This window comes from Coregonus clupeaformis, chromosome 3, assembly GCF_020615455.1.
Source record: "Coregonus clupeaformis isolate EN_2021a chromosome 3, ASM2061545v1, whole genome shotgun sequence".
NCBI classification, from domain to species: Eukaryota; Metazoa; Chordata; class Actinopteri; order Salmoniformes; family Salmonidae; genus Coregonus; species Coregonus clupeaformis.
The window spans coordinates 33,412,934-33,435,561 of record NC_059194.1 but is presented as its reverse complement, the minus strand read 5'-3'; the positions used below and the strand labels follow the sequence as shown (position 1 = coordinate 33,435,561).

The window sequence follows — 22,628 nt, the reverse complement described above, 5'->3', positions numbered from 1 at the left end:
AAGGCCCTTCTTGCCTTGTCTCTTAGATCGTTCACAGCTTTGTGGAAGTTACCTTTGGTGCTGATGTTTAGGCTGAGGTAGGTATAGTTTTTGTGTGCTCTAGGGCAACGGTGTCTAGACGGAATTTGTATTTATGGTCCTGGCAACTGGACCTTTTTTGGAACACCATTATTTTTGTCCTACTGAGATTCACTGTTTGGGCCCAGGTCTGACAATCTGTGCAGAAGATCTAGGTGCTGCTGTAGGCCCTCCTTGGTTGGGGACAGAAGCATTAGATCATCAGCAAACAGTAGACGTTTGACTTTAGATTCTAGTAGGGTGAGGCCGGGTGCTGCAGACTGTTCTACTGCCCTCGACCATTCTTTGATATACTGTATATGTTGAAGACGGTGGGGCTTAAGCTGCATCCCTGTCTCACCCCATGGCCCTGAGGAAATAAATATGTGTGTTTTTTGCCAATTTTAACTGCACACTTTGTTTGTGTAGATGGATTTTATAATGTTGTATGTTTTTCCCCCAACACCACTTTCCATCAGTTTATATAGCAGACCCTCATGCCAAATTTAGTCAAAAGCTTTTTTGAAATCAACAAAGCACGAGAAGACTTGCTTTTGGTTTGTTTGTTTGTCAATTAGGGTGTGCAGGGTGAATAAGTGGTCTGTCGTACAGTAATTTGGTAAAAAGCTACATTTACATTTGCTCAGGACGACATTTTCACTGAGGAAATGTATGAGTCTGCTGTTAATGATAATGTCAAGGATTTTCCCGATATTGCTGTTGACGCAGATCCCACGGTAGTTATTGGGGTCAAATTTGTCTCCACTTTTGTGGATTAGGGTGATCAGTCCTTGGTTCCAAATATTGGGGAAAATGCCAGAGCTGAGGATAATGTTAAAGAGTTTAAGTGTAGCCAATTGGAATTTGTGGTCTGTATATTTTATCATTTAATTTAGGATACCATCAACACCACAGGCCTTTTTGGGTTGGAGGGTTTGTATTTTGTCCCATAGTTCATTCAATGTAATTGGAGAATCCAGTGGGTTCTGGTAGTCTTTAATAACTGATTTGTAATTGATCATGTCTATGTTTTTGCTGTTTGTTCTTTGTTATAGGGCTAAAAAGATTGGAGAAGTGGTTTATCCATACATCTCCATTTTGGATAGATACAGTTGAAGTCGGAAGTTTACATACACTTAGGTTGGAGTCATTAAAACTTGTTTTTCAACCACTCCACAAATGTCTTGTTAACAAACTATAGTTTTGGCAAGACGGTTAGGACATCTACTTTGTGCATGACACAAGTAATTTTTCCAACAATTGTTTACAGACAGATTATTTCACTTATAATTCACTGTATCACAATTACAGTGGGTCAGAAGTTTACATACACTAAGTTGACTATGCCTTTAAACAGCTTGGAAAATTCCAGAAAATAATGTCACGGCTTTAGAAGCTTCTGTTAGGCTAATTGACATCATTTGAGTCAATTGGAGGTGTACCTGTTGATGTATTTCAAGGCCTACCTTCAAACTCAGTGCCTCTTTGCTTGACATCATGGGAAAATCAAAAAAAATCAGCCAAGAACTCAGCATTTTTTTGTAGACATCCACAAGTCTGGTTCATCCTTGGGAGCAATTTCCAAATGCCTGAAGGTACCACGTTCATCTGTACAAACAATAGTACGCAAGTATAATCACCATGGGACCACGCAGCCGTCATACCGCTCAGGAAGGAGACGCGTTCTGTCTCCTAGAGATTAACATACTTTGGTACGAAAAGTGCAAATCAATCCCAGAACAACAGCAAAGGACCTTGTGAAGATGCTGGAAGAAACAGGTACAAAAGTATCTATATCCACAGTAAAACGAGTCCTATAACATAACCTGAAAGGCCAATCAGCAAGGAAGAAGCCACTGCTCCAAAACCGCCATAAAAAAGCCAGACTACAGTTTGCAACTGCACATGGAGACAAAGATCATACTTTCTGGAGAAATGTCCTCTGGTCTGATGAAACAAAAATAGAACTGTTTGGCCATAATGACCATCGTTCTGTTTGGAGGAAAAAGGGAGTTGCTTGCAAGCCGAAGAACACCATCCCAACCGTGAAGCACGGGGGTGGCAGCATCATGCTGAGGGGGTGCTTTGCTGCAGGAGGGACTGGTGCACTTCACATAATAGATGGCATCAAGAGGAAGGAAAATTATGTGAATAAATGGAAGCAACATCTCAAGACATCAGTCAGGAAGTTAAAGCTTCGTCGCAAATGGGTCTTCCAAATGGACATTGACCCCAAGCATACTTCCAAAGTTGTGGCAAAATAGCTTAAGGACAACAAAGTCAAGGTATTGGAGTGGCCATCACAAAGCCCTGACCTCATCCTATAGAAAATGTGTGGGCAGAACTGAAAAAGCGTGTGGAGGCCTACAAACCTGACTCAGTTACACCAGCTCTATCAGGAGGAATGGGCCAAAATTCACCCAACTTATTGTGGGAAGCTTGTGGAAGGCTACCCGAAACAAGTTAAACAATTTAAAGGCAATGCTACCAAATACTAATTGAGTATATGTAAACTTCTAACCGACTGGGAATGTGATTAAATAAATAATAGCTGAAATAAATAATTCTCTCTTCTATTATTTTGACATTTCACATTCTTAAAATAAAGTGGTGATCCTAACTGACCTAAAACAGGGAATTTTTACTAGGATTAAATGTCAGGAATTGTGAAAAACTGAGTTTAAATGTATTTGGCTAAGGTGTATGTAAACTTCCGACTTCAACTGTAGCTCTTCGTGTTGTTTGTTTAGTGTGTTCCAATTTTCCCATAAGTGGTTAGATTCTATGGATTACATTGAGCTGGTTTCTGAAGTGATGTTCCTTCTTTTTCCTTAATGTATTTCTGTACTGTTTTAGTGTTTCACCATAGTGAAGGCTCAGGTTTTCTTGGTCTTTGTGTTTTTGGTTGGATAGGTTTCTCAATTGCTTTCTTAGGTTTTTGCATTCTTCATCAAACCCTTTGTCATTGTTGTTAATTTTCTGAGGGTGTCTGTTTGACATTTTTAGATTTGATAGGGAAGCTGAAAGGTCAAAATATACTGTTTAGGCTTTCTACTGCCAAGTTTACACCTTCACTATTGCAGTGAAACTTTTTGTCCAGGAAGTTGTCTAAAAGGGATTGAATTTGTTGTTGCTCAATTGTTTTTTGGTAGGTTTCTACACTACTTTGCTTCCATTTATAGCATTTCTTAATAGTATGCAGTTTGTTTGGCTTTGATGTCTCATGATTCTGTATTGCTCTGTTCAAGTAGACTGTGATTTTGCTGTGATCTGATAGGGGTGTCAGTGGGCTGACTGTGAATGCTCTGAGAGACTGGTTTGAGGTCGGTGATAAAGGAATCTACAGTACTACTGCCAAGGGATGAGCTGTAGGTGTACCTACCGTAGTTGTTCCCTCGAATACTACCATTGACTATGTACAGACCCAGCATGTGACAGAGCTGCAGGAGTTGTGACCCATTTTTGTTGGTTGTTTTGTCGTAGTTGTGTCTACCGGGGCATATTGGGGAGGGAATGCTGTCACCTCCAGGTAGGTGTTTGTCCCACTGAGTGCTGAGAGTGTCAGGTTCTTGTCCAATTCTGGCATTTAGGTCGCCACAGACTAGTACATGTCCCTGGGCCTGGAAGTGGTTGATCTCCCCCTCTAGGAAGGAGAAGCTGTCATCGTTAAAGTATGGGTATTCTATTGGGGGGATGTAGGTAGCACACATGACTACATTTTTCTCTTTAGAGATCATTTCCTTATTTATTTCAAACCAGATGTAAAATGCTCCTGTTTTGATTAATTTAATAGAGTGGGTTACGTCTGCCCTATACCAAATTAACAGAGTCTGAGTTTCTTCCCTGTTTCACACCTGGTAGTTTGGTGGATGGGAATACCAGCTCCCTGTAACCAAGAGGGCAACCTCTATACCATGTTTCTTGTAGGATGACAATGTATTTTCTTTGGTGAAGTCTGGGTTCCTGCTCTTTAGGCCAAAGAGATGACCTCAGACCTTGTATAGTCCAGCATGAGATTGTAAAAGCTTTGTGTTCCTCAGTGTCAACTGTTGTTATCTGTGTGGTTTAGGCTCAGACCATTAGGTTTGAGCAGAGCATGCTGAACATCTGGTGAATGCCTCTTAGGTTGCAGGATGGGGCTTGGTTGGGTGTATTAGTGGGGGTTCTCTTTCTCTCTCTCTCTCTCACACACACGCACACTCTATACATTAGGGGGGCCCTGCCTATGTCTCAGACAGTCATATCACTCCCACCCTGCCCTACGGTCCCACCAGGCCTGTTACATTAGAGCACTTGTCTCTGATCTCTCTCAGCACCCAGCAGTGTGTGTGAGTGTGTGTGCGCACATCTCCCCCTCACCCCCTCACCCCCTCACCCCTTCATACCCAGGCAGATTGGGAGGGCTCAGGCTGGCGCCCCATCTGCCAACAGATCCAGTCAGGCTCACAGAGTGGTAGTAGGGGTCTCTGTCTATCCACCCCTCCATCCCCCATCCATCCCCCAGCCTCAGTGTGTCTACAGTGGGGTGTAGTGTCTGTCAGCACCCGAGATCGGCTCAACGCCCCTCTCCACCCTTCTTCCAGCTCCCCAGGCCGATCCGCCAGGCTATGAGCCGACTTGCGTTTCAACCAGACACCTCCACGACGGCACCAACCAGCCTGACTGACAAACAGACAGTCGTGCTTTTCTATACCCCCTCTACTCTCCTCCTCCTCTCCTGTCTTTCATTCCACCTCTCCCCAGTTATGTGTGACTGTGAGTGAGCGGCGACACGTGCGAGGGAGCAGGCTGTTGGATCAGATTGGGGAGAAGGAGGCTCTTTACTTCAGCCTCTCTGTCTCACCCTCATCGGGTGCTGACTTACTGGCAGCCAAGCTGTTTCAATGAGGCCTCCATGGATCCACCCAACCTGCGTTTAGACTGCCAATACTAAGTCATATCTTACACATGGTATGAATGTCTTGAAGCCAACCTTTTTCCCAGTGAGGTGAATTAGCGAAGGTCAATGTAACGATCCGTTTATGAGAGAATGCTGTGTTAACATTCCAACCTGCTGGAATATGCTCTACCTTTATGTTCTATTCGTGGAGACGGAGGAATTTTTATTCCATACTTGATGCAGTCAGTGAAACCATCTCGGCCTAACGTTCTGGAATGTGCTGTAATTTAATTCCAGCACCAAAACAATCTTAACTTTTTCTGCCGCTTTTTCTTCTGGCACTTTCCTGGATGGCAACCAGTGGCCTCCAGGTGAAAACACTTCACTCCTACACAGAGATGTGTCGCACAGAGAGAGATAGGAGAGAAAGAGAGGGAGATTTATTTTCCCATTTGTACTTTTTGCACAATGTTACAACACTGTATATAGACATAATATGACATTTGAAATGTCTTTATTCTTTTGGAACTTCTGAGTGTAATGTTTACTGTTAATATTTATTGTTTATTTCACTTTTGTTTACTATCTACTTCACTTGCTTTGGCAATGTTAACATATGTTTCTCATGCCAATAAAGCCCTTCAATTGAAATTGAAATTGAATTGAGAGAAAGAGAGAGAAAAGAGAGAGAGCGAGAAAGAGAGAGAGAATTTTTTGGTGGAGGGAGTTTCATTTTTAGATTCCTATAATCTTGGCAGTTCTCACAGCAGCTGCTGGTACTGCTACAGGATGTGACAGTACCAGGCATGAATGAGCAGTGCCGTCCAACACTCACACACACACACACTTACATACACACACATACACACACACACCGGCTCACTGCGTCCAACACACACACACACACCCCGGCCCACTGCCGTCCAACACACACACCCGGGCCCCAGTGCTGACGCAGCTCAGGAGGGCCAGAGGAAATGGAAAGGGAGCTCTCATGGGAGTCTCGGAGCACTGAACGAACAGGATGAAAAGAACCTTGTGCACGCAAGGACCGTAAAAAAAAGAAAAATAATCCCCCTCAAATAGTTGAGTAAAAGCCCCCAAAGTTGCCCCTCGCTCTTCTTGAGAAGGTTTATGTTTTTCTGTGGACTTTGGGCAGACCCAAGTTGGTTTGTTTTGCTGATAGGAAAGATCCCTTAGGGTAGCCTAACCCGGTTCTATACACACCTTCTTACACATCTGTGTCTGAGGGCCTGGGTACGTACAGTGTGTGTGTGGGTGCGTGCATGCATGTCTGTGGAGTGAAGTTGACACAGGGCCCCCCTCACCAAGTCAGACAGTAGTTGACTCAGAGACAGGCTTAGTGTTAGTTAGGGGAAGCAGGTCTCTGGTCTGCCTCTCTAATTCCATTTTATTTTCCATGGTTCGTCTTAGACCCTGTGTCGCCAGCAGCAACAGAATGAATAGGATGTTTCATATGATAGACGGAGGTGTTTTATTTACAAGGTGCAGCAAAACATCAACATGTGTTTGAATTAAACTGCAAATGAAACATACAGTACTGACCATTCTTGAATGTTGGAATTATATTCAGTTAATTTAAATGATTTAGCCAGCAAATAGGCTACACAAGGCTCATTGATAGAATAACATGGAAATGGAAAGAAAAATCGAGGGAATTATGAAAGGAAACTATGCTATGATTCCAATGACAATCTTTGCTGTATGAATTGAACTGCTTGTCCAGCATCATGGCCATTGGAGCATGATTCAAACATGGACCCTGTCCACTGCAGGCTATTTTCATTAGCAGAACGTTAGTATGTCTTACCAGATGCCCAGGTCTGGCAACTAACTCTTCTGAAAAAGTAATTCATAAAACAATCTACCTGTAGAGGAAATTATAATTTGTGTCTGTGATTATTCCCCATGACATCATGATCCAATGTGACAAGGGGTGTACTGCACACAAAATAACTGCACTCTACTGCATTTGCACTCGGTTCCTCTCTCTGCATTTAGATATATTTATATTGATACTGTAGCTACATTTGTATACCAACTGTAATTCACTGTATATTTGTTTATCCACTGCTCATTCTCTTACAGCACTATGTTCAGCGAACCTTGTCTATCACTAGCAGCACCATATCACCAAGTACAATTCTGAGTATGTGTAAATGAACTTGGTGAATAAAGATGATTCTGATATTTTGAAATAAAAAAAGCTGTAGAGAAAAAGAAGACAATGTGATCGTTGTCTGCCCCTCTCTCAGGTCCCCCGTGGGTGAGTCGTCAGGTGGAAGAGCGCCAGACAGCCAGGTTGGGGCGGACAGTGCGGCTGGCGTGCCCCGTAGAGGGTGACCCTCCTCCCCTGATCCTGTGGGTGAAGGACGGGCGTAACGTCCACCCGGGCTGGAGCCGCTACCGAGTGCTGAAACAGAGCCTGAAGATCAAAGAGGTGGAGCTGGGGGACGCGGGGGTGTATGTGTGCCGTGTCACCAACGGCTTCGGAAGCATCGCCCTCAACTACACCCTCATCATCATCGGTAGGGCCAAGGAGCGTCTGACCTCATCCCTAGTCAATGTCCACACACTTACATTTCATACACATCATGTAAATACACAATTACAATACAATTACATACAGACATGCCTTATGTTCCAATTCTCTTTGACTCCTTTAATGAATACATCCCTCTCTATATTCTCTCATACCTTAGCTAGTTAACTGAATAACTCCAAACCTGTCCCATATCGGACCTACTCCCTGAAATGTTACTAAGACAACTTTTCCCCAGTACCTTGGTAGTGTAGTAGTGTGACCTAGCCTTGATTCTTCAGTCAAAGAGCACATGAAGAGGGATTGTAATGCAGGAGGCCTACTGCCCCCAAGTTAGCCCCTAGATGTGATTATATTTGACAGAACCGACATGACTGGCAGCCCTGGCTTTATTAAAAGAATATGGTTTCATTTACGTAACCAATGCAAAATGAAAATGTACAAGTGAGCATTGTAACAATGCCAGTTTATGACTTGTTAGCGTTACAGAACCCCAGCAGCTCTTCTGTCAGGTTTCATATCAAACCTCACGAGAACAAAGAGAGGATTCTTTACCGGCTGCTCCTGTCACACTACACCCCGGTGCTTGTTTATAGTGCTGGTAATTTAATCCAGTGTTCCTTATTTTATACACACTGTCGGAGGTTTCACCCCCACTCTGACACAATGAGAAATTAATGTTGCGTGTGTGTCAGTGTGTGAGGTTGTGTGGTAAAAGAGTAAACTCTGTCTGGAAGGTGGTTGGAGGGGGGGGTAGAGGGTTTTGGCGGTGTAGCTTTTGTGAAATCCTTCTGGTTGAGATTGAGGAGGGATAGCTGCTGGGGGACTGTAGACCGGGCATTCTCTGCCAGAGCACTCGTCAAGGAGACCGCTGAAATAGACGACCTGCCGCCTGCACCACTATAAATCTGCTCCAGTCCAGTGATGCTGAAAGACTCTGAGGAGTTGTGAGGAGCGCTGAGTGGTGGGACGGAGCCCCCGGCCCTTCCTGTGCTGGCCTCGGTCGGCCTGATCCATGGGGTGGGTGAGGATAGCAGCTGCTCTGTGTGTGTGTGTGTGTGTGTGTGTGTGTGTGTGTGTGTGTGTGTGTGTGTGTGTGTGTGTGTGTGCGCGTGTGCGTGTGCGTGTGCGTGTGCGTGCGTGGAGGATAAGGAGGAGGAGGGAGGGTAATTACTCCGTTGATGACTGAGGTGGTTGAACTGGACTTTGCCAAATTCAATCTTTTTTATTAAGTTTAAACAGGGTATGAAAAAACTCTAGTGACCCCTCTGAGGCCCCTGACTGGTTCCACTCAGGTCCTCCCCTGCAGCAAAAAACACTATGCAGATCAGTGGCGGTCGGTGCCGTTTAAGATGAGGGAGAACTTTTTTTCATGAGCATGGCCTTATTTCTATTACAGCAAATTGGATGACTGTCATTCATATTCCATTCACCCAGTTCAATGTAACATCGATAGGTTTAGGCTACTAAATGATACTCAAATTTTCCCTATACCCATCATGAGGTTGCTACAACCTAGCCCACGAATGAAAGTTTACAACGTAGGTGCACACAGGTCGAGAGAAAAATGTGAGGTGACACATGGACAGACAGTGACACATTCAATACCGCCTTGCACACTCTTGCCTGCATCTAGCTGATCTAGGGTGTAATCATTAGTCCAACAGTTGCAAACGAGAGTTTCTATTGGACAAATTCAGGTATGTTTATCCCCGTTTCGTTCCGTTTGCTTCCGTTGAAGAAAAGTTTTTCAACAGAATCAGCGGAATGAATACACCCCTGATCACACGTAAACACAGTTCATAGCTAATAGAACTAGCGCATTAGTAAACCCGCTACAATCATGCAGTAACGTTACAGTGTACAGTCTGTAAGCAGTTCAGTAAGCAGTTTAGCAGTTACACCAGTGGACCCCGGTGGCAATAAATCAGTAAAACCAAAAGCTTACCTTGGAAGAGTTTCAGTGTTGTGTTGGATAGTCATAGTCAGCTAGATAACATAGCATCCCTCTGTTTGAGCTGGGTGTTTGAGTAGGCTAAACTAGCTAGCTGCATTTGCTAGCAAAGTAAGTGAAAGTGAAAAGAAAAGAATGAACTATAGCTCTCTCTCTCTCTATCTCTATCTCTCTCTTGCTTTTCCTTCATTTTTGAAGAAATGAATTTGTTCAAAACTGTTAAACTATTGTCTTTCTCTCTCTTTGAGTCAACTACTCACCACATTTTATACACTGCAGTGCTATCTAGCTGTAGCTTATGCTTTCAGTACTAGTCATTCTCTGATCCTTTGATTGGGTGGACAACATGTCAGTTCATGCTGCAAGATCTCTGATAGGTTGGAGGACATCCTCCGGAAGTTGTTATAATTACTGTGTAAGTCAATGGAAGGGGGTGAGAACCATGAGCCTCCTAGGTTTTGTATTGAAGTGAATGTACCCAGAGGAGGATGGAAGCTAGCTGTCCTCCGGCTACACCATGGTGCTATCCTACAGAGTGCTGTTGAGGCTACTGTAGACCTTCATTGCAAAACAGTGTGTTTTAATCAATTATTTGGTCACGTGAATATATTTACTATAGTTTTACCTAAAAAGGATAACGTTTTTAATGTTTTACTATTTTTATGAAATTCACTTTGGAGGATGGTCCTCCCTTTCCTCCTCGGAGGAGCCGCCACTGATGCAGATATATGTCAGGCTGCAGTACAACAGAAAGACAGACAGAGCGAAAGGGCAACTCTAGCCAGACTTAAAGAGCAACTAATCCCTTTGAAAATGGCCTCGATATAAGTCAGAAACATTTATTTTAGTGTCAAAATTGACTACAAAGTGTAAATAGGATAGTTTTGGTCGTAAAGTCAGTCTCGCCTAAAACTGAGTTTGGAACCTCAGTGCGTCACAACGAGTAAATTAAGGATGAGTTTGGATTACAATTATGTCAACAAATCTTGCCCCCTTTTGCCAAGCTCCACGTGCAAATCGCCCCTCCGCTTCCCTTCATTGAATGGGGCATCATTGTTTCATCACCCTCAACGCATTCAAAGGATCATGGACCCTAAACGGATTGACAATGCCTCCACAGCCAAAGTTATATGGTTTGCATGCCCTGCCGAAGGACCGTAGTATGTTGAATAGGTGCTTGGAGTTCGTCGGTCCCCAAGTCTGCACCAGTAACGCTAGCTTGGTGTGCAACGACCGGTGGTGGTGAGTATAGCCAGAGAAACTGGAATATAATGACCTCTCTGGTATAATTTAGCTAACTCTTAGATAACGTTATTGCTGGTTATGTAAGTAGCTATCTTTTAATATAGCGAGAATGGCTAGCTAATGTTATCTAGTGAGGCAGGCTAGCTAACGTTTTAGCTAACGTTTGTGTAGGTAGCTCATTCAAGTTTATTGTGTATTATGTAGATACGTTAGCCTACAAGTCGGATTTGCAAGTTAATTATTTTGTATTGTCTAGGGCAAAACGAAATAATGGATGCAGCTATGGTGGTAGCTAACTCATGTTTGAGTCTGACTTATACAGTGAACTAGGAGCAACAAACCGTAATGGCTTCACCGGCCTGAATCTAATCCAATCTGGAGCTAAAGTCAGTCTACATCTGTAATGCATACAATTAGGGTGTCCACTAGTTACCACAGCCACAAAGCCAAAATTGGCTATATCGTAAAAGTTTATGAAGACACATTTGCTTTTTGGTCTAAATTTAAAGCAGGGTTGTCAAACTCATTTTGAGTTAAAAAAAAATAATCTCTCTCATATATATGTGTGTGTGTGTGTGTATGTATATATATATATATATATATATATATATATATATATATATATATACAGTGGGGAAAAAAGTATTTAGTCAGCCACCAATTGTGCAAGTTCTCCCACTTAAAAAGATGAGAGAGGCCTGTAATTTTCATCATAGGTACACATCAACTATGACAGACAAATTGAGATTTTTCTTTCAAGAAAATCACATTGTAGGATTTTTAATGAATTTATTTGCAAATTATGGTGGAAAATAAGTATTTGGTCACCTACAAACAAGCAAGATTTCTGGCTCTCACAGACCTGTAACTTCTTCTTTAAGAGGCTCCTCTGTTCTCCACTCGTTACCTGTATTAATGGTACCTGTTTGAACTTGTTATCAGTATAAAAGACACCTGTCCACAACCTCAAACAGTCACACTCCAAACTCCACTATGGCCAAGACCAAAGAGCTGTCAAAGGACACCAGAAACAAAATTGTAGACCTGCACCAGGCTGGGAAGACTGAATCTGCAATAGGTAAGCAGCTTGGTTTGAAGAAATCAACTGTGGGAGCAATTATTAGGAAATGGAAGACATACAAGACCACTGATAATCTCCCTCGATCTGGGGCTCCACGCAAGATCTCACCCCGTGGGGTTAAAATGATCACAAGAACGGTGAGCAAAAATCCCAGAACCACACGGGGGGACCTAGTGAATGACCTGCAGAGAGCTGGGACCAAAGTAACAAAGCCTACCATCAGTAACACACTACGCCGCCAGGGACTCAAATCCTGCAGTGCCAGACGTGTCCCCCTGCTTAAGCCAGTACATGTCCAGGCCCGTCTGAAGTTTGCTAGAGTGCATTTGGATGATCCAGAAGAGGATTGGGAGAATGTCATATGGTCAGATGAAACCAAAATAGAACTTTTTGGTAAAAACTCAACTTGTCGTGTTTGGAGGACAAAGAATGCTGAGTTGCATCCAAAGAACACCATACCTACTGTGAAGCATGGGGGTGGAAACATCATGCTTTGGGGCTGTTTTTCTGCAAAGGGACCAGGACGACTGATCTGTGTAAAGGAAAGAATGAATGGGGCCATGTATCGTGAGATTTTGAGTGAAAACCTCCTTCTATCAGCAAGGGCATTGAAGATGAAACGTGGCTGGGTCTTTCAGCATGACAATGATCCCAAACACACCGCCCGGGCAACGAAAGAGTGGCTTCGTAAGAAGCATTTCAAGGTCCTGGAGTGGCCTAGCCAGTCTCCAGATCTCAACCCCCATAGAAAATCTTTGGAGGGAGTTGAAAGTCTGTGTTGCCCAGCGACAGCCCCAAAACATCACTGCTCTAGAGGAGATCTGCATGGAGGAATGGGCCAAAATACCAGCAACAGTGTGTGAAAACCTTGTGAAGACTTACAGAAAACGTTTGACCTGTGTCATTGCCAACAAAGGGTATATAACAAAGTATTGAGAAACTTTTGTTATTGACCAAATACTTATTTTCCACCATAATTTGCAAATAAATTCATAACAAATCCTACAATGTGATTTTCTGGAAAAAAAAATCTCATTTTGTCTGTCATAGTTGACGTGTACCTATGATGAAAATTACAGGCCTCTCTCATCTTTTTAAGTGGGAGAACTTGCACAATTGGTGGCTGACTAAATACTTTTTTCCCCCACTGTGTATATATATATATATATATATATACACACTACATGACCAAAAGTATGTGGACACCTGCTCGTCGAACATCTCATTCCAAAATCATGGGCATTAATATGGAGTTGGTCCCCTCTTTGCTGGTATAACAGCCTCCACTCGCTTTCCACTAGATGTTGGAACGTTTCTGCGGGGACTTGCTTCCCCATTCAGCCACGAGCATTACTGAGGTCGGGCACTGATGTTGGTCAATTAGGCTCGCAGTCGGCCTTCCAATTCATCCCAAAGGTGTTCAGTGGGGTTGAGGTCAGGGCTTTGTGCAGGCCAGTCAAGTTCTTCCACATCGATCTTGACAAACCATCCTGCAGGTTCATGCTCTACAACATTCGGAGAGTACGACCCTGCCTTACACAGGAAGCGGCACAGGTCCTAATCCAGGCACTTGTCATCTACCGTCTGGATTACTGCAACTCGCTGTTGGCTGGGCTCCCTGCCTGTGCCATTAAACCCCTACAACTCATCCAGAATGCCGCAGCCCGTCTGGTGTTCAACCTTCCCAAGTTCTCTCACGTCACCCCGCTCCTCCGCACACTCCACTGGCTTCCAGTTGAAGCTCGCATCTGTTACAAGACCATGGTGCTTGCCTATGGAGCTGTGAGGGGAACGGCACCTCCGTACCTTCAGGCTCTGATCAGTCCCTACACCCAAACGAGGGCATTGCGTTCATCCACCTCTGGCCTGCTGGCTCCCCTTCCTCTGCGGAAGCATAGTTCCCGCTCAGCCCAGTCAAAACTGTTCGCTGCTCTGGCACCCCAATGGTGGAACAAGCTCCCTCACGACGCCAGGACAGCGGAGTCACTCACCACCTTCCGGAGACATTTGAAACCCCACCTCTTTAAGGAATACCTGGGATAGGATAAAGTAATCCTTCTACCCCCCCCCAAAAAAATAAAAAAATAAATAAAATTTTTAAAAAATAAAAAAAGTGTACAGTGGTTATCCCACTGGCTATAGGGTGAATGCACCAATTTTTAAGTTGCTCTGGATAAGAGCGTCTGCTAAATGACGTAAATGTAAATGTAAATGATTGTCATGCTGAAACAGGAAAGGGCCTTCCCTAAACTGATGCCACAAAGTTGGAAGCACAGAATCGTCTAGAATGTAATTGTATGCTGTAGCGTTAAGATTTCCCTTCACTGGAACTAAGGGGCCTAGCTCGAACCATGAAAAACAGCCCCAGACCATTATTCCTCCTTCACCAAGCTTTACAGTTGGCACCATGCATTTGGCATGTAGCGTTCTCCTGGCATCTGCCAAACCCAGATTCATCCGTCGGACTGCCAGATGGTGAAGCGTGATTAATCACTCCAGAGAACACGTTTCCACTGCTCCAGAGTCCAATGGCGGCGAGCTTTACACCACAAGAGCCGACACTTAGCATTGCACATGGTGATCTTAGGCTTGTGTGCGGTTGCTCGCCCATGAAAACCCATTTCATGAAGCTCCCGACGAACAGTTCTTGTGCTGACGTTGCTTCCAGAGGCAGTTTGGAACTCGGTAGTGAGTGTTGCAACCGAGGACAGACGATTTTTACGTGCTACGTGCTTCAGCACTCGGCGGTCCCGTTCTGTGAAGCTTGTGTGGCCTACCACTTCGCGGCTGAGCCGTTGTTGATCCTAGACGTTTCCACTTCACAATAACAGCACTTACAGTTGACCGGGTCAGCTCTAGCAGGGCAGATATTTGACGAACTGACTTGTTGGAAAAGTGGCATCCTATGACGGTGCCACGTTGCAAGTCACTGAGCTCTGCAATGTTTGTCTATGGAGATTGCATGGCTGTGTGCTCAATTTTGTACACTTGTCAGCAATGGTTGTGGCTGAAATAGCCGAATCCACTCATTTTGAAGGGGTGTCCACATACACTACTGTTCAAAAGTTTGGCGTCACTTACAAATTTCCTTGTTTTCCATGAAAACATACATGAAATGAGTTTGAATAGGAAATAAAGCAAAATGAATTGGAAATGTAGTCATTGACAAGGTTAGAAATAATGATTTTTAATTGAAATAATAATTGTGTCCTTCAAACTTTGCTTTCGTCAAAGAATCCTCAATTTGCAGCAATTACAGCCTTGCAGACCTTTGGCATTCTAGTTGTCAATTTGTTGAGGTAATCTGAAGAGATTTCACCCCATGCTTCCTGAAGCACCTCCCACAAGTTGGATTGGCTTGATGGGCACTTCTTACGTACCATACGGTCAAGCTGCTCCCACAACAGCTCAATAGGGTTGAGATCCGGTGACAGTTCTGGCCACTCCATTATAGACAGAATACCAGCTGACAGCTTCTTCCCTAAATAGTTATTGCATAGTTTGGAGCTGTGCTTTGGGTCATTGTCCTGTTGTAGGAGGAAATTGGCTCCAATCAAGCACCGTCCACAGGGAATGGCATGGTGTTGCAAAATGGAGTGATAGCCTTCCTTCTTCAAGATCCCTTTTACCCTGTACAAATCTCCCACTTTACCACCACCAAAGCACCCCCAGACCATCACATTGCCTCCACCATGCTTGACAGATGGCATCAAGCACTCCTCCAGCATCTTTTCATTTGGTCTGCGTCTCACAAATGTTCTTCTTTGTGATCCGAACACCTCAAACTTCGATTTGTCTGTCCATAACACTTTTTTTTCCAATCTTCCTCTGTCCAGTGTCTGTGTTCTTTTGCCCATCTTAATATTTTATTTTTATTGGCCAGTCTGAGATATGGCTTTTTCTTTGCAACTCTGCCTAGAAGGTCAGCATCCCGGAGTCACCTCTTCACTGTTGACGTTGAGACTGGTGTTTTGCGGGTACTATTTAATGAAGCTGCCAGTTGAGGACCTGTGAGGTGTCTGTTTCTCAAACTAGACACTCTAATGTATTTGTCCTCTTGCTCAGTTGTGCACCGGGGCCTCCCACTCCTCTTTCTATTCTGGTTAGAGCCAGTTTGCGCTGTTCTGTGGAGGGAGTAGTACACAGCGTTGTACAAGATCTTCAGTTTCTTGGCAATTCCTCGCATGGAATAGCCTTCATTTCTCAGAACAAGAATAGACTGACGAGTTTCAGAAGAAAGTTATTTGTTTCTGGCCATTTTCAGCCTGTAATCGAACCCACAATTGCTGATGCTCCAGATACTCAACTAGTCTCAAGAAGGGCAGTTTTATTGCTTCTTTAATCAGAACAACAGTTTTCAGCTGTGCTAACATAATTGCAAAATAGTTTTCTAATGATCAATTAGCCTTTTCAAATGATAAACTTGGATTAGCAAACACAACGTGCCATTGGAAAACAGGACTGATGGTTGCTGATAATGGGCCTCTGTACGCCTATGTAGATATTCCATAAAAAATCTGCCGTTTCCAGCTACAATAGCCATTTACAACATTAACAATGTCTACACTGTATTTCGGATCAATTTGATGTTATTTTAATGGTCCAAAAAATCAAAAACAAGCACATTTCTAAGTGACCCCAAACTTTTGAACGGTAGTGTATATTTTTTGTTATTTTTATTAATCAAACCACCCGATTGAAAACGAACTCAATATACTTAAAAATTACTCAAACCAAATTGAAACTGTGTAGAAATTATAATGGTCCTACATTCATACAGTTCCTTGACTGTGTCCAGCTCACTAAAACAACCAAAATGAATGCTAGACAGTCAGGAAGCATTGAAAATCCCCAAAATGATGGATTCTATTTTTTGTCAATTTTGACAGTGAGGAAATATAACACGTTTTCAGCGTGGCCCTTCGTACCTCGCTGAAGACAAAATGAGTTTTGACAACCTTGCCTTATATTAAGACCAAAAAGCAAATTTTTGTTTTCATAAACTTTTACGATATAGCCAATTTTGACTATATAAGGTTAGGGTTAATTAAGGTTAGGTTTAAAATTACATTTTAAGAAGATAAATTGTAGAAATAGGCAGGCTTTATGACTTTGTGGCTGTGGTAACTAGTGACGACCTAGCATTAGTTTGACCCGATTTACTGCCCTGATGACACAGACGGCTTCATCAACAACGGTAATGTGTGTTGTGTGAAAAGTTGTATTAAAAAATACCCGGTTTGATAAACTAGTAGGTTAATTGCCCAGCCATGCAGATACAAGGAGTAGAGTCATTTTGGTTGTGAAGTCCAATATCAAAAACATTTGTCCTTTCTTTATAACAAAATGCAATTTACCACTGTCCTCGGTTGCAACACTCATGTCACATGCCCTCCCAGTCAACACCACCTCATAAGATGAGGGAGTACATTGTTTATAAGGATTGCCTGCTGCAGTTGTTCGAGAGATGTCCAGTTTGCAGTCGAACATGCAACATAGAAAAGACCAGCAAAGGAACCCTCAACATCACGTAGACATGACCTCGCTGTGAGCATTTCTATAAATGGAATCAGGTTGGTGACATTTTACCTGGTCAAAACAGTTATGAGTTTTGTCCCAATTCACCTTCATAATCTAGCCTGGTGGAACCAGCCTGACTGCTGCGTTTCCATTCTATTTCACTTCACATATCATGATATCTGAAGTGAAATAGAAAGGTGAATGCAGCGATCAGATTGGTTCCACCATGCTAATCATAACCACCATTGATAATGTAATCAGTGCTCTGTCTGTGTGTTTGTGTGTGACCGACCAGTATCTTTGATAAGGGGCCAGGAGCTGATCTACGCTGCCATGCCCAACAATGGGACACTGGCAAAGACTTTACCTCCAGCCTCACCTCTTGCCTCCTCACCAACAGTCGTGGATGGGGAGACCAGAATTAGGTAGGTTTAGTCTGACCTGTTCAAACTTCAACATAGTTTGTTGTTTGTCAGATATCACCTATCCTAACTGCCATTGGCAATAGAACAGTGAATGTGTGTGTGTTCACAGATGCATCTATGGAGACAGCACTTGGGAGACTTGCAAAAGGATGTGATGGAGTCCTGGCCGACAGACCAGCTTGATACTGACGTATATGAATGGAGAGAGACCTTGCACTCAACACATCCACAGTGTGGGACTGAAGGGGATTACTAATAATACAGTACAGCAGAAATGTCCAGCATTTGCAATACCCTTTTCATTCCATGTGTCACTGATGAACTCTGCTTCAACTCTGCCTATTTCTACAGATGGACTGTAGATGCTTTGCCAGACGCCAGCCTCGGTTGTTTGATGGGGAGACCATCATTGAATAGGTTTTATCTGACATAGTACCTGTTTGTGTGTCAGATATGAACTATCCTAACTGCCGTCGGTAATAGAACGAACAGTGACTATGTGTGTATGTGTTCACAGAAACATGTATGGAGCTAGCACATGGAGACTTGCAAGATGATGTCCAGACTGACTGACGGGCTTGAAACTGATGTCTCTAAATGGAGAGAGACCTGGCACTTGGCATAAAAATTTTACTAGACACAACTTTTACTTGTATTGTCTTTTTTTATTATTGAATTGAATGGTATCAGTCAATATGGGGAGGGAGAGGCACAGTATCTGCATCGGCTGGGAATGACAATGAAAAGTTAAAGGTGCGCACATTGTTATATTAGCAGAACACTGCTACTATGGTATTATGTAAAGGGTGTTTATTCTACACGGACCTGTTACTACATTTGAAAGTGATCCAAACACTTAGTTTAGAAAATCTACATAAATTCAGCAATTGCATTCTTCTCATATTACTCTGTAGGCTACTGACCTATTCAAAGCTTCCTCCGGCATCTCACCATACATCTGCCTGTAGTTATTGAACTCAACGTGCAGGAGGTTTGTTTGTTGTGATTGAGTGGGGGGAAACAGATGGTTTGTCGAAGAAGAATGGTAGAAAGTTTAAGCCGAGTGAGTGGAACTCCGGATCGAGGTCTGGAGGAGAAATTCAATTGAGGGCGAATTATCGGAGGTGGCAGGTGTGGCGAAATCCTCAGAGGATAAAGATGAATCTGTGACAGTAGGAGTGACATTTTTGTAGAAGGCGACCCCTGCCTTTTGGCTTATCCATTTGTGGTTTCAGGGTGGGTGAAAACAGAGTTGGGTGCTATGGAATCGGTGAAGGTAACCCGAAGTGGTCTGGTGATAATTGGGACAAGAGATGTGACTTGTTTTGCTCTCAAGAGCAAATTGAAAGGAGTCATTACTGGGATAGCGGTAAATGTGAAAGTGGACCAACTGAAGGGGAAGATTCCCAGTGTTTGTGATGCTTGTCATTTGGTGCGACACAGAAAGGGTGGTGTGAGTGGTGAAACAGAAGAGTCATTGTCTGTTCTTTTGAGTTTTGATCTTGAGTCTCTGCCCGACAAAGTGATGTTAGGATACTTCAGTTATCCTGTACGAACTTATGTGCCGAATACATTACGTTGTTACAGGTGTCAAGCTTATGGGAATGTGGCAGCAGTGTGCAGGAGGGAGATTCCAAGGTGTGAGAAGTGTGCAGAAGGGCATGAGACAAAGGAATGTGTAGCATTGGGGAAAGAAGCAGTATGTGTTAATTGTAGGGGTGCCCGTGGGGCTGGGGATCTGAAGTGTCTGCTGCGAGAGAGGCAAGTTGAGGTTACAAGGTAGAGTAGAGGGTGTCATATGCTGAGGCAGTGAAGAAAGTTGAAGAAGGTGGTTCAAGGGGGAGGGATCCTGAGAGGAGTTGTGTGAATATTAGATCTGTATCAGTATAGAGGGAAAGGCCAAAGAGTGATATATGCTTTATTAAGATTGGCTTTTTAGGGTTCATAGCAATGGTTATCAACTGTACTGCAGGGATGGAACGTAAGTCTCAGAAAATAGAGGTAGTGGTGGCAACTGCAGATAATTTATTTGGGTGTACGAGATTTGACGTCAGAAGAGTTACAGGGTGTGTTGAGTGGTGGTGTCCTGTCTTTTCAGACTGTTAGCCTGAGGTAGGACTAGATAGGTTTAAATAGTGTAGTAGGGTGTTGGGTTAGATGGTAGGGTATTTGTTGATTTATAAGAGAGTTATACTCCAGTCTAGTTGGTGACAGTAATGCAGCAAATATTGGATGCCAACCGCCGTTAAACCTCATCGAAGAAGAAGAGGAAACAGCTGTGGGCAAGGTTCTGACAGATGGGTGTGTCTTGGTGGTGGCAAGGACACACCCAAGAAACAACCACATCAAGCCACACCTCTAAGCCAACTCACGTTTGGGTTCTGTCATGGCCGCCAGCATTTCTTGAGGAGCAAGCCAAAAAACGAGGCTAAATCAGTGGGTGCATTTCCGCTTTTAAGTATTCAACACAGAGGTACACTAAATGACCAAAAGTATGTGAACATCTCATTCCAAAATCATGGCCATTAATATGGAGTTGGTCCCCCCTTTGCTGCTTTAACAGCCACTCTTCTGTGAAGGCTTTCCACTAGATGTTGGAACATTGCTGCAGGGACTTCCTTCCATTTAGCCATAAGAGCATTAGAGGTCGGGCACTGATGTTGGGTGATTTGGCCTGGCTCGCAGTCTGCGATCCAATTCATCCCAAAGGTGTTCGATGGGGTTGAGGTTAGTGCTCTGTGCAGGCCAGTCAAGTTCTTCCACTGATCTCGACAAACCATTTCTGTATGGACCTCGCTTTGTGCACGGGTGCATTGTCATGCTGAAACAGGAAAGGGCCTTCCACAAAGTTGGAAGCACAGAATGGTCTAGAATGTCATTGTATGCTGTAGCGTTAAGATTTCCCTTCACTGGAACTAAGGGGCCTAGCCCGAACCATGAAAAACAGCCCCAGACCAAACTTTACAGTTTGCACTATGCATTCGGGCAGGTAGCGTTTTCCTGGCATCCGCCAAACCCAGATTTGTCCGTCGGACTGCCAGATGGTTAAGCGTGATTCATCACTCAGAGAACAAATTTCCACTGCTCCAGAGTCCAATGTCGGCGAGCTTTACACCATTCCAGCTGACGCTTGGCATTGCGCATGGTGATCTTAGGCTTGTGTGCGGCTGCTCAACCATGGAAATCCATTTAATGAAGCTCCCGACGAACAGTTCTTGTGCTGACGTTGCTTCCAGAGGCAGTTTGGAACTCGGTACTGAGTATTACAACCTTCAGCACTCGGTGGTCCCGTTCTGTGAAGCTTGTGTGGCCTACCACTTCGCGGCTGAGCCGTTGTTGCTCCTAGGCATTTCCACTTCACAATAATGGCACGTACAGTTGACCGGGGAAGCTCTAGCAGGGCAGAAATTTGACGAACTGACTTGTTGGAAAGGTGGCATCCTATGACGGTGCCACGTTGCAAGTCACTGAGCTCTTCAGTAAGGCCATTCTACCTCCAATGTTTGTCTGTGGAGTTTGCATGGCTGTGTGCTCAATGTTATACACCTGTCAGCAACGGGTGTGGCTGAAATAGCCGAATCCACTAATTTGAAAGTGGTGTCCTCATACTTTTGTATATAGTGTATTTGGTGACATTCAATAGCACCTGTTGTCAACATGTCTATAATCTTATCAACTCCTCCTCATAGCAAGCACGGGCAGAGAGGCAAGTCTAACCTCAAGTTCCGATCCCTTTTTCTTTATGACTGCTTCAAGCCAGCAACACACTGAGTAGAGCATGCTTGTCATAAAAATGTATCCCTGTAGCTGATATTCTGTTCTTGGCTCTTGATGGCTCGGTGTGATAATTTGGCTGTAAACCCGAGTGAGGTAACAGTAATTTAAAGGTCTTTTTTAACACATAGACCACAGTTCTCACTGAAGTACTTTTTCTTTGTGCTTTTCTGCACACAAGTGTAAATAGAAACATATTTTTCCCACAATAGTGGCAGGAGAAAATTACCCCATAGGTATTAGTTGTGCTCTTGACTTGCGTTTTTGCAGCTGCATGGTATGTTTTAATGACATCATAAACACAGGTCCAATCTCACACTGCTGGGTGAGTATTGCTGTGTTGTTACTGCTGCGTTATGTGCTGCTCCTTGGCAAAAACAAGGCTTTACAATGTCTCCCTCTTTTTACCTCCATGGCAGTAAAAGTGTTCTTTTGTCAGGGGATGTTTAAAACATTTGGAAGCTGTCAAAGTTCAGGAGAGGTAAAGCTTGACCCCTGACCTCTGGTGACCTTCCCACCACTCACTCTGGACATCCTGTCCGGCAGGGGGACAAATCCTTCATCACTCCATTTCCCCCCTAGTCCCCAGTGTCCCACTCACAGCACCCAGGCCCCAATGGCCGCTCCATCTCCCCCACCACCACTGCTGCCCAGGGCCTGGTTAGCTGTACCCCTATCACTGGCTACACGCCTATTCCTAGCTGTAGCCTAGCCCTGGCTGTAACCATGGCTATAGCCCTGGTGGTCCCTTAGTCTGCAGGAACACAGTCCCCCGCTGTGTAACCCTGTTGTTTTAGGGCCAGGCCGCACGCAGCCAACGTTGTTAATGCTCAGCACTAGTGCCTCGCTTGGGAATTCAGCAGGAAAGGACTGAAGCTCTCCCTCAACAGTAGTAAATAAGGGATGGAGTCAGTAACAGTTGTTGCCCCTGTTCTGGGTCACATACCATACCAATACAAGAGGCAACGGAAGTCTACCAGACCCAGAACTGAGCTACTGAAACAGAAAAGGAAGAGCAGTCATGTATAGATCGATACTAGGCAGATGAGTCTATTTGGCTTGCATGACCTTGCTGTTCTATATATGCCCTGTGTCAATGTTGACTCTAAACAACTACACATGGTAGGAGA

The 22,628-nt window shown here is 43.9% G+C and overlaps 1 protein-coding gene across 2 annotated transcripts in view; it reads left to right on the top strand.

Moving 5' to 3' along the window:
• LOC121545436 (fibroblast growth factor receptor-like 1) overlaps window positions 1-22,628 on the top strand; it is an 81,608-nt gene that overhangs the window by 31,765 nt on the left and 27,215 nt on the right. For both annotated transcript variants that reach the window (XM_045208354.1, XM_045208349.1), the window contains exon 3: window positions 7,213-7,485. In XM_045208354.1, the coding sequence (XP_045064289.1) occupies window positions 7,213-7,485 (273 nt within the window). The remainder of the gene's footprint in view (window positions 1-7,212; window positions 7,486-22,628) is intronic.